Source organism: Caenorhabditis elegans, chromosome V (assembly GCF_000002985.6).
Source record: "Caenorhabditis elegans chromosome V".
NCBI lineage: Eukaryota > Metazoa > Nematoda > Chromadorea > Rhabditida > Rhabditidae > Caenorhabditis > Caenorhabditis elegans.
Window position 1 is genome coordinate 3,168,944 of NC_003283.11, and position 12,436 is coordinate 3,181,379.

General features: G+C 32.2%; 2 protein-coding genes and 1 pseudogene across 5 annotated transcripts; all 3 read left to right on the forward strand.

Moving 5' to 3' along the window:
* Positions 1-1,194: 1,194 nt before the first annotated feature.
* Positions 1,195-2,465, forward strand: srbc-6 (Serpentine Receptor, class BC (Class B-like); the record flags this gene model as incomplete). The annotated part of the gene is made up of 6 exons (NM_071473.2): positions 1,195-1,316; positions 1,360-1,579; positions 1,778-1,987; positions 2,038-2,139; positions 2,181-2,285; positions 2,337-2,465. 6 exons carry the CDS (start codon positions 1,195-1,197, stop codon positions 2,463-2,465), a joined length of 888 nt encoding a protein of 295 aa, NP_503874.2.
* Positions 2,466-7,517: 5,052 nt separating this feature from the next.
* Positions 7,518-9,035, forward strand: srab-8 (Serpentine Receptor, class AB (Class A-like); the record flags this gene model as incomplete). 2 transcript variants are annotated; one of them, NR_134542.1, is made up of 5 exons in its annotated part: positions 7,518-7,744; positions 8,101-8,329; positions 8,376-8,561; positions 8,628-8,833; positions 8,881-9,035. NR_134542.1 is itself a non-coding variant. In NM_071474.1 (5 exons), 5 exons carry the CDS (start codon positions 7,518-7,520, stop codon positions 9,033-9,035), a joined length of 993 nt encoding a protein of 330 aa, NP_503875.1. The 2 variants fall into 2 exon arrangements, 1 of the variants encoding a protein (NP_503875.1); NM_071474.1 differs by having other exon boundaries at positions 8,638-8,833.
* A 1,548-nt stretch (positions 9,036-10,583) lies between these two features.
* srab-5 lies at positions 10,584-12,121 on the forward strand (annotated as a pseudogene). 2 transcript variants are annotated; one of them is made up of 5 exons: positions 10,584-10,810; positions 11,170-11,399; positions 11,451-11,636; positions 11,687-11,882; positions 11,965-12,121. In that variant, coding segments are annotated over exons 1-5 (996 nt in total). The 2 variants fall into 2 exon arrangements; another variant differs by having other exon boundaries at positions 11,451-11,573.
* Positions 12,122-12,436: the final 315 nt, after the last annotated feature.

The following is a 12,436-nucleotide window of genomic DNA, read 5'->3' on the forward strand; positions in this document are numbered from 1 at the left end:
ATCCTGATGGAACTCAATGTCGGAACTTTTAACCCCAAGACGTCCCAAGATTACACTAAAAACGAAAGATAGCAAGTTTTTCTGTCTTCAGGATGGGACCAAGTTAGAAGTCAGAACTTCCTGGTGTGCATCTTTTTCTTAGAATGTGCACTGGGAGGTTTTGGACTGACAAGAAATTAAACGAAAGTTAAAAAACACACTCTAACGAGGAAAATATTTAAGCTCGCGAGAGTAAATCAAGCACAAGATATAACTTTCAAGCCTCAAGCTTCAAACACCCCGTGATGCAGACTGAGCTTGAAAGACCACCAACCCAACCCGGCCGTTTAGCTCTGCGCGACCTGAAATACCTAAAACAATTAGTATTACCTCTAGCTGGTCCCCGCTAAATATATAATGACGTCTCCTGCAAAATTAAAATATTTGGTCGCCGAAAATGCAATCTTTCGAATCCAAACTACTTCCTTTTTTCTACATTTATTTTTACATGCTGATTAAGATTATTTACCATTTGCTCAAAGTTTATAATACATACGCAGACACCGAAAAAAAAAATTATGATTAAATGTTGACAATTAATACGTCAAAATCACCAAATATCATAGTAAAATTTTTGAAAAAATTTTTGAGCAATTTTTATTTTGTTTCATAATCTGATAATTTCTTCGTTTTTGCCAGTTTTTGAGAAAATTTAGCACAGTCGCGGGTTTGAATCCCTACGGTGCTTGAATATTACTGTTTAAAACATAAATCGACTTCCAAAAAAAAGTAAATTTTCACCAAAAACTGCATGCATATTAGTTTTCTAATATTTGTTCTATAGTACTTTCATCAGAACAAAGTTTTCAAAGAAGTGCTCCATTTTTGTCCATTTTTAATATTTTGCAGAGGCCCAAAATACACTTTTAAAAACGAGATTTTGAAGTTCAGATACGCCGGCATTTATTTATCAGACTGAGTTTTGGACAAAACGGCCAAAGCAACATGTAATTTTAGATAGCGTTTTAGAAAAAATGATTATATGATTTAGGCATTTTACTTCAATGTTGACGACTTTAAATATCAAAGCCCACTTTTTAATCTTTTGAAATTTTCATAATTTTCCGCATTTTGTAGCGGTGTTTGAAATTTTTTAATCCTTTTTTTAAAATTCAAATTTTTAAAATAAAAATTCCGATTACTCGTTTAGAAAACATGTCCTCTTCTCAAGAAGGTCCTCTAATGAGCTTTCAAGCGGTGTTTGTAACATCAATTGGAGTGATTTGCTCCGTTCTTACAATTGTCATGAACATCTATTTTATCAAACGCATCGGGAAGTAAGTAAGCAATTTATTCACTAATATTAACCCAGCTGTTCAGAACTCGTCAGAAAATGATTCTCTTCTTCTACCGTCTTTTTATTGACGCGGCCTATGGTGTTCTGGCTTGCGCCTACTTGACGTTTTGCATTTTGTATTCATTTTTCACTGAGGAGCTTCGTGCCCAGCAAGTTTTTATAATTTTCGTCGGCTTTCCACTTCAGACAGCAGGTGCTATGAGAATGATTGTTGCAGTTGCGATTTCGCTTGAAAGGGTTTTGGTAAGCATTTAATTGATTATGAAAATAACCACAGACTGGAGATTTTTGTTTTGTTCCTTTTGCCAAAGCTTCCATGCACGACAGGCGCGGCTTCAGGACCTGACGCCTGCCTCCAACTGTGAAAAAATTTGAGAAGATCTCATTACGAAATTTGGAAGTTTTGGGCAATTTCGGGCATAGTAAAGTTTTAAACATTAGGCAATTCACACTCCTATTATGATCCGCAAATATCGAGACTTGTGCCCATCTGTGATAATTCTGCTATTGGCTATAGGTTTGGGAATGCTCGAGAATTTAATTTTGCACCTTTTTTGTACTCTACACATTTCCGCAATTCCACGAAACTGTGGAGTGTTGCGATGTGCTGTTGATGCGTGCTTTTTTGACATTTGGACAGTGAATCGATCGGTAAAATCAACCAGTTCTTGTGTTATCTTTTTCAATTCTGTTAATTTCAGGTTGTGTTTGCTCTTAACTTTGCATTTTCCGGTGTTCTTTCGACAAAACTGCTGATTTTCCATAAATCACATAGACAGAATACAGGCGGAGTGCATTGGAAGGTAATTATCATTCAAAGGTGCAATACAGTCAAAACCTTTAGGTGAATCATCTTGCTATGGTTGATGCTGCAAATGTATTCTTATGTAATTTTTTTCCGACATCAATTTCCAATTATATAGCTCAATTTCCGTTTTCAAGCTTTAAGGTTAGCTTTTTTCTGACTGCTCATCTGTATTACTTTTGTGGCAATTTTCAGAACATTGGACCTTACGTGTTCATCATAAAACTTATCGGAAGTGCAGTCGAATCGTACTTTATTTTCAAAATTTTACAGAGAAGAAGCGCTCGTTCTAGTGTTGTGATAAGAACTTGGACTAACCACTGACCACAGGATTTCGTAAATTGTTGAACTATTGAATATTGCACAAGTAAATTCCGTCTTTTTGTTTATTCATTTCAAATAACAGTATCTGTCCTCTAGCCCACCGTCTCATAAAAGTCCTTATCTTCATCGCAAATATTGAATAGAAAACCGAAGAGAAAAATTTATTTCTCGCACGATTTCTAACGGTTCTTGTGTCCTCAAAAGTTTTGAATTCGCTCACGGTCTGAAGATCCGATATTTGATAAATAGAAAAATGAACAAAAATCTACATGATGTCACAATTCTATTCTATGTGAAACCCAGGAACATTCTCAGAAAAAAAGTTGAAAAAAACGGGGAAATTTTTAGTATTACCTTAAGTGGTGCAAGAAAAGAAAAGTGGCAATTACTTTTTTTTTATTGATTTTATTGATTTTTATTGATTTTATTGATTATTGATTTTATTGATTTTTTTTTTTTTTTGATTTTTTTTTAAATATATACATAACCCTGTAAATATGTATTTTTGAAATACAAAAATTTAAATATTACTAGGACCGTGGTGATTATGACTAAATTATGACTAAAAAATTATCATTGGTTGATATAAATAAATAGTTTCAAAATTTTAGATTGACACTACAAAAGGCTTACTAATTTATTTTTCTTGAAAAATAAACGTGTATGTAAAAAATTTTGTTTGTCTTTGCTTAATGTCCGAACATTAGCTTCAGTCAGCCAGAGTCGAAAAAAAAATGTTATCCCCCATGCTTGATGAATAGAGAATTCCTAGTTTTGGAATTGATGTATGTTGAATCTTACGGTCACCAATAGCGGTACGCTCAGAATTTTTTATCTCTACTTGAAATCTGAGTACAAAATTATGCTATTCTAATGGATTTCCATTTCACCGCTCATGTTAGTATTACTGTGTGAAAATTTAAATTAACTAAGGCAAAAACACTGAGATAATTGTTTATTATACACATATTAAAATAAAATTATATAAATAGTCCGTATAGTTGATAGAGGCGAATCATGTCTTGGTACACTGACTGAAAAATTATTTTATACAAAATGCAATCAAATTGCAAACGTACTGTAATTGGAACAATCTCAGTGCTTTTGCTTTAGTTACTTCAAATTTTCACACAGTAATACTAGCGTTAGCGGTGAAATGAGAATCCATTAAAAAATACACAATTATCTTGATATCGAATTTGCTCAATTTGCGCAAAATCTGAAGATTCGAGCGACGATACGGAGAAGAAAGGACAAATATCTGTCAAGGTGTCACAACTTCAGACGAGCTTTAACGCGGCATCGGGACCAGGAAAATATTTGATTTTTCAACAGCATAGCTTTTTTTGAACACTATCAGTCTTGAACCTGTCTTGAGCCCGACTATTAGTTTGGAGAATCTCAGAAGTTAAAAAAACAAGTTTAGAAAACAAAATGTTGTCCATGATTTTGATTACATGCCGTTTTTCTTCTATCAGTCTTGCACCCCTACGAGCTAATCGAAAATTAGTCTCGCAGCCACTAATACATAGTATTGCAGAAACTAATAGTCCGACTAACTCAAAAAATGACATTTGAACTGGCCGACATTTCATGAGTCAATTTCTGAGAAGTTATCTAAAACGTCATTATCTAAAAAACAAGATGGCGTAATAAAAATTGGGAAATAGAATAATTTCCAATTTACAAGTTTATTTTAAAGATTTTATATATTATACAAATGTTTAAAATATGGTTTCCTAAATGTGGTTCGGCCCGCAATCCGCATTTTCAACAAAAATCGCCAAATTCGTGATCAATTTTCTGAGTTCAGATTTTCAAAATATAAACTTTTGGAAATAATGTTGACTAGTAAACAATAGCCAAACACTTTTAATCACTACTTTGAAAAGTTGTGCTCAACTTGTGTCTGCAGTCTTTCTTTTTTAACTGCACATTTTAGGATTTTCCGTATTATACAGTTGTCTTGAAAGTCGAACAATCCTGGTGAAAACAATCCTCTTGTTAATGACCTGTTACTTTTAAAACAAGCTTCGGTTTCAATTTATTTTCCCGTCTATCGCATTTTTCTATGAAGAGATCGGATCGAACAGTTTGGCCAAGAAAATTTTGATGGTCCGAAATACAAATTCCAGATAAGGTGGGGAGTCACAAATGAATACGTGTTAGGATAGTTGACAAGTTTCATGGAGATAACTATGAACTTTATTGACTGCCGCTAGTGACGTATCAAGAAGAATGAGGCAATCGCATTTGAAAAATACCGTATTCTCACGCGAAAAGTAGTAAGCTATTAGACCTAATGTTTCGAGCAGTTTTTTGAGCAAAGTGAGAAAAGTTTTAATCAGACTCATTTCGCTTCCTTCCGAGCTCCAGAAACCTTTTATCAAAAAGTCTTTTGTGAATTCATCGGGATCGTCAGGTCTTGTTTATTCATTTGTCTGTAAATTTCAGTTTTTTTTCTTCTAGATGAATAAGCTTATTTGAACTATTTAATTTCAACAGTTTATCAAATTTGAGCTGTTTCGAATATATTTTTAATTCTCCCGCAGAAAATATCATACTTATGGATTTTGAGCGAAATCCAATTATAATTTGTTTTTGTTTAAAGGTGGAGTAGCGCCAGTGGGGATTTTGTCTAAATGCACTTATAATGATCCAAAACAACCGAACCGAATATCATAATAAAACACTCCAAAAATTTTTAGATTTTTCAAAATTTCCGGTCAAAGTTTTGGCAACGTGCCAAAATTTTGAAAAATACGAACATTTGAGGAAATTTAAAGAAATGTCACATGTCTCGACCCCTACAATGTTCTAATACAAATAATTTAAACAAAATTAAAACAAAAAATGTCGAAAAAAAAAATTTTTTTGGTCGACTTCCAAAATTATGAGTGGCAAAACTGAGTGATTGCCACTTTTTGACAGTAAATAAAAAATTTTCAAAAAATTTTTGAAAAGTTTTATCATGATATTTGGTCATTTTAGGACCAAAGGAGTGGTTTTTAACAATTTCCCAACTGGCGCTACTCCACCTTTAATGATGCGAACGTGAAAACTAAAAATAACTTACTTAAAAAATACGTGGGCGCTGTGTGCAAATGAGCGAAAAATGTTTTCATAATTAAAAGTTGAGCCAAAAATACATTTCTGTTTTTTCTTTGCCGCCTCTTAATTTTTTGAACTTTCGAAACTATTTAAATTTTGGCAAAGGTTTTGGAAAGGGTGTGAGAAAGATAGAGCTCAGTTTTTTCTTACATTGCGGATATGGCGTGCACATTTACGATTCGCCAAAGAACGAGTGTTGAAAACTAATTATATGTTTTGGCAGACATGTGACAAAAGGAAACGAGCAATGAATGAGATACGGCGTGTATCACCTACACAGTTTTTTTTCAGAAGCCATTTATTGAATTGCTCAAATTTATTTTCTTTTTTTTTCGTTTAGAACTAGTTCTGTGAAAACAATTTTTGGACCTAAAAAAATGCAAAGATCTGATTTTATATGCATTCGTAAATATAATATATCTTGTCTTGAAGTGAAAGGTACCTCATTAATCAATTTTTAATTTTCAGAAAAATGAGGCATTCAATTTTTTTTCTAATTTAAAAATTATTACCTCATAAACAAAGTTAAATATAAGTTTTTTTGCATTTTTCAATCAGTTTATTCAAATTTCTTTTTTTTAATATATATTTGTGAGCTACAAACCCATGCTCCAATATTTCAAATCTGATTAATACTATTTTCGACGGTTACATTTTTGTTATAATTTCACAGAAAAATTGATTCTAGACTTCACCTTTGTTCCTCTATACCTAGAAATATTGTCCGGAAACATTTTCCACTTTCCAGCTCTTGGCGTTTTTCAGAATAGTTTTTCAGAATCTATTATTAGCAGAAACATTTCCAGTGTTGACGTAAAAGTAGCACATTTTTAATCAAACACGGAAAAGGTGCTATTCCCCGAATAATGTCTAGTCACTACAACGTTCTATAATTTTTTTTTTTGGTTTGTTTCTAGTGACCGCCGCCACCTGTGTCAGAAAAATAATTGACGTTCAGGTTATTGTTTTTGGCAACCGTTAAAGGTGGAGTACCGAAATCTAGGAAATATTTTTAAATGACTTCACATTTTCCCCTGATTCCGAATTTCTATGTGAAAAAATTCAAAAAAAATTCCCTGATTTTATATTTGAGCTTGAAATTGCGATTTTCATTTGCGTACCCATGAGATTTTTCAAATGCGCGCCGAAATAAGTTATCCTTGGAGCGCGTTTGCCTCATTTAATTTTCGACATATATTTCCACTTTTTTCAGTTTTTCAGCTATTTTCATTCATTTTTATGCTGATAAAATGTTCAATTGGAACGAAAGAATATATTTTTCGGAAAAAATCCGATAATATACAACAAAAATGACCGAAAATAGCTGAAAAACTTAAAAAGTGGAAATATATGTCGAAAATTAAGTGAGGCAAATGCGCTCCAAGGATAATTTATTTCGGCGCGAATTTGAAAAATCTCATGGGTACGCAAATGAAAATCGCGATTTCAAGCTCAAATATAAAATCAGGGAAATTTTTTTGAATTTTTTCCCATAGAAATTCGGAATCAGGGGAAAATTTGGAGTCATTTAAAAATATTTCCCAGATTTCGGTACTCCACCTTTAATAAGACAGCGGTTAGTGATTTTTGAGTATTTCTGTGTTTAATATAAAAATGGCAAACTTTAGTCATAGGAAAGCAGTTGCAACAAACAATTTTTTAGAAAGTGATCTGTGTTTCATTTTCAGCTGTTTTTTTTGCATCACTTTTTGATCCTTCACCTAACTTTTTCACTGACTGCCTGATAGAAATATTCAGCTGTTGCAATTTTTCTGAGTATTTGGTATATTCGGCTGATCTGCCGTCTGAAATCTCTTTTTGCTTTCCTAAAACTTTTTCTACCTTGCTTCTTCTAAATAGTAGGTTAAAATTTTTAAGCCTGCGTGCCTGCTAACTATTTTGGCCTGCAAAACAAAATTTTAACCTTGAACCCCGTTCCAGATGTCTTCCTATCAAGAGCATTGCAAAATGATGGAGATCATATCCACATCACGTTCCGTCCAATTGACATTAATATTTCAATTATTGTGTTCCCTGATAGCATTGCCTGTGGTAGTTATAGCAAGTCATTGGCTGTCGAAGTCGAGAAATGCAAAATTATTTCATATTAATGTGATTATTATATTTCAAATTCATCTTTTCGGGTTTTTCATCCACTTTTTTAGTAGGTGAGCTGCATAAAAAAAAGAGGAAAAGTGATAAGGAAAGGGATTCAAAAATTTTGAGATCGAATTATTCAAATCCATAATCTGTAATAACCGAAAATGACTGGAAACATTTTTTTTTTAATTTTTTCTGAATGTTTAATGATTCTTTCTCAATTTTTTAATTTGGTAATTTGTTTTTCATTTTATAATTTGAAATCTTTTACCAATTTTACAATAATTTCTCGGTGAAAAAACACATGAAAATCGATATTTTCACATTGGTTTTTTACTGAAAAATGTCGAAAAAATTGACATAGCAGGGTGCAAAATTAAAAAAAATATGATTAAATTCAGAAAGATGTTATAAATTTTTTCAGAATAATTCTCCATGGCCTGGATCTCTATAACTATGCAGTATTCGACTACTGTGATATGCCTGCAAGCACAATTCGATGTTTTATATTCCGAACTCAATATGTTTTTGGAATTCGATTAGTTAGTGCAACTACAGTACCATTTATCATTGAGAGGTACATCGCCACAGTTAGATCTACAAGTTATGAGCATTCCGGATGCACATTTGGTGTACTAATGGCGATATTGCAAGTATGGACAAATTTCACAGGAAAACAATTTAATAGTTGCATTTCAGCTTTCAATAGGATTTTTCTCAACAGCTTTCACATTTTCAAGCTTTTCATTTACTGATCCTTCTATGAATTATTGTATTGCTTTTAAAATTGGTATATTTGGCAGCGCTGAAGTAATAAATTTGGTGGGAGTCGCATCTCAAATTATTGGAAGAGTACTGTTTGAGTATATGTTTCGGAAGAATGAGGTAAGCATCACAGTAGATTTTCAATTAAAAGTTGTACTAACAATAAGTTGGAAAAAACAATTTTAGCCTTTTTCAGAAGCTTCGAGCCAAACTATTGATGTCCACCCTTTCAAATCGATACTCACTGGAGCAAAACTTGAAATCTATGAGAACACTAAAAGTATTTGCCAACTTACAATCGATTTTTCTCACTCTTCAGATGACTATTTTTATTATAATTTTTTATCTCGGTCTAGCGATTGAAAAAACTACATATATCGCTTTGATCGAATGTGAGTATAATCCGTTGAAGGTGTTACATTGAAAATGAAATTTTTAGTGAACGCTGGATATCCAATATATGCCGTTGTTTCTATTCTTATTTTGTTTAGAAGAGAACAATTGAACAAGGTGACGCTCGACAAGTCTTTGGAAGCTCACATTTACGCGGATCATAGTACTTATTTTGAGAATTTTAACAAGGCATTGAAATAAATTTATAATGAATTTTTTTTTAAACATACTTACAAATTTGGTCTCATTTACGTCTAATGAAAAAAACCGGTGGTACTGAAAATTAAGTATAGTTATGGGTAGGCGAAGAGCACACTTTTCAGCCAGTTTTACAAATTATAAATGTAAAGAAAAAACTGAAGTTCCACCCATCGGCTTTCAAATAAAATACGTTTTGTTTTGAAATCAGAGATCGCTTCTGTTTTTTTTTTGCAACATGTCAACTGGAGCAGCGCCGAAATATAATTCATAAATTATTTTGTTTTTATCAAAAAGTGAGACATTCAATTCCATTACTGATTTACAAATTATTGCCTAATAAACAAAATCAAAAATAATGAAAGAATTACATTACAAATAAAAACCTACTTCTGTTTTCCTTGGTTTTGTGTTTTTTCGCTCACTGCTTGCATTCCTTACAATTAGATTATTTTCAAAAACTGAGAATTAATTTCACAATTTAGAATATTTTCTAACATTTTGAACTTTTTACTGATCATTTGCGTTTCGTGGGTATTAGAATATAAATTCTCCATATAACTTTTTTAGAAATACGTTCCGGTCGGAAGATCTTTTTGAGTTTTAAGCACAAATATGTTTCATGAATATTCAAAATTGTCCAACTTGGAGTTTTTTCAAATACAAATTTTGAATTCAATACAGTACACCAACTGTTATGGAACTTTTTTCCTGTTTAAAAAGCTGCAAGAAAAATATTTCCGAAATGAGGCGGGTAGGTTTCAGGCAGGCGTCAGGTCCGGTAACCGCGCCTGAATCTGCTTGTTCTCAATTTTTAAACACAAATATGTAGTATTTTCAGAGAAAAAACTCTTTAATAATGTTTTGATGTTGTTTTAATTTTTCTAATAATAATTCTAATACGTACAAGTTGGCTAAAATTCCAATTTCTAGAAACCGAAACTTTATATTTCATTAGATTACAAATCCAAATTTTTGTCATTTCATGTTAACCTAATTTGCAGTTCACAGAAGATTGTCTACACTCTTCAACATTCTCTAAATTCCTTTTTATTTTGATTTCTTGTGAGCACTGCCAGTGGCGTCTGCCACCTATCTGAAAAAAAAATGATTTCTGGGCTATTGTTTTTGACATGCACTGGTTAGTGATTTTTGAGTATTTCTAATCTTTCATAGTCCATAGATATAGGGTCAAAGTAGAATAACATATTTCTGTACCAAGAATTTGTAGATTCAATCTAGATATGTTTTTCAGCTTTTTAGCATTTCCGATCAATGGCTATTACAAAAGAGTACAACAAAATAAAGTGTTAAAAATTATACAAATTTTTCGTTTCTTACGAAAAAAACTTTACATTTTGCGTGCCTACCTACCTGTCACCTATTGTTTTGGCACGACTATGATTCCTAAATTATGATTTCATAAAATATCTAATTTTTTTTAAACCAGACGAATTTCCGGCGGTTACTAAAATTGACGAACATTTTTTTTTCTTTTTTTTTGTTTGTTTCAAGTTTCAGATATTCAAAATCTTACAACAATTATTTCAGATGCCTTCCTATCAAGAACATTGTGAAATGATGAAGATTATATCCACATCACTGTTCATCCAATTCACATTAATATTCCAATTGTTGTGTTCTTTAATAGCTCTGCCAACGGTAGTTGCAGCAAGTTTTTGGTTGTGGAAGTCAAAAAATGCAAAATTATTTCATATAAATGTGATTATAATATTTCAAGTTCATCTTTTCGGGTTTTTCATTCACTTTTACAGTAGGTGAGTTGTTAAAAATAAAAAATAGTATTTTAGATTAATTTGGGTAATTTTTTAAACACAACTTTTTTGATTTAATTTGTTGGTAATCAAAATATCAATTCTTTTATTGAAAATTTGATAGTGGTTTTTGGTAATTTTGTTTTATATACTAAAAATGTTTCCTAATTTTTTAAAGGTTTTTTTTAAAGATACTTTTCAAAGAAAAATATTTTTGCATTCCGACGCAACTGTTTTGACATTTTTGCGTTTAATTTAAAGACAATTTTTTTTAAATTAAAATTTACTTTTTTTCGCAAGATACTGTTCACATTTATGAAACGATATTTCACAGGAATCTCGGTTTAAAAAAATTGTTCTAGAATAATTCTCCACGGGCTGGATCTATACAATTACGCGGTATACGATTATTGTGACATGCCTGCAAGAACAATTCGATGTTTTGTATTCCGAACACAATATGTTTTTGGACTTCGATTATTAAGCGCCACTACAGTACCTTTTATTATCGAAAGATACATTGCCACAGTCAGATCAACAAGTTATGAGCACTTTGGATGCACATTAGGAATTCTGATGGCAGCATTGCATTGTATGGAAAATTTCTGGGAAAAAGTATATAAATTGTTTATAATATTTCCAGCTTTCAATAGGATTTTTCTCAACTGTATACACATTTTTAAGATATTCATTTGCTGACCCTTTTCAAGATTATTGCATTGGTTTTAGCATTGGAGTCATTGGCAGCACGGAAATTATTAATATGGTGAGCGTTGTAACCCAAATTATTGGAAGAATATTGTTTGAGTATATGTTTCGGAAGAATGAAGTGAGTATTTATTTTTCGAAATCTCAACTTTTAGAAATCATTTTTTTCAGAAACTCCGCGCAAAACAATTAACGTCTACACTTTCGAATCGATACTCACTGGAGCAGAACTTGAAATCTATGAGAACACTGAAAGTGTTTGCCAATTTACAATCGACATTTCTCATTTTTCAATTGTCAACATTTCTCTTCATTCTCTATCTTGGACAGGCGATTGAAAAAACAACATATATTTCTTTGATTGAATGTGAGTCAAATAGGCTTTCTGCATAGGCCCGCCTGCCTACTGCCAAGATACTTTTTTCCGTAATTAACCCTGAAATTTTCAGTAAATGCTGGCTACCCAGTTTACGCCATTGTTTCCATCGTTATAATTTTCCGAAGAAATCGGTTGAACAAGGTGAAGATCATGAAGTCCCTCGCAAATCACGTCAATGCTGACCAGAGTAATTATTTTAAAAGTTTTAACAATGTGTGGCAGTGAAAAAGAATTTCAAAAATAAATGGTTTCTGTAATAAATTGTACTTTTGGTGCTCGCTGGCTGGCCTAAATTAGATTCCCGGGGACTAAAAATTTCCGGTTGTCAATTCAAAAACTGACCCACGTGGTGTCAGAATGTCCCATGTAGGATTGATCTCCGTAAATGGCGGGAATTTAGACGCTGAATTCTAAACAGATTTCGGATGGTTAAGCTGACGTCACACTTTTTTGTGAAAAAAATTCCCGTGTTTTGTAGATCAAACCGTTTCAATTTCATTATTTTTCTGCGGTTTTTTCTTCGATTTTGCTTTTGGGTTTGC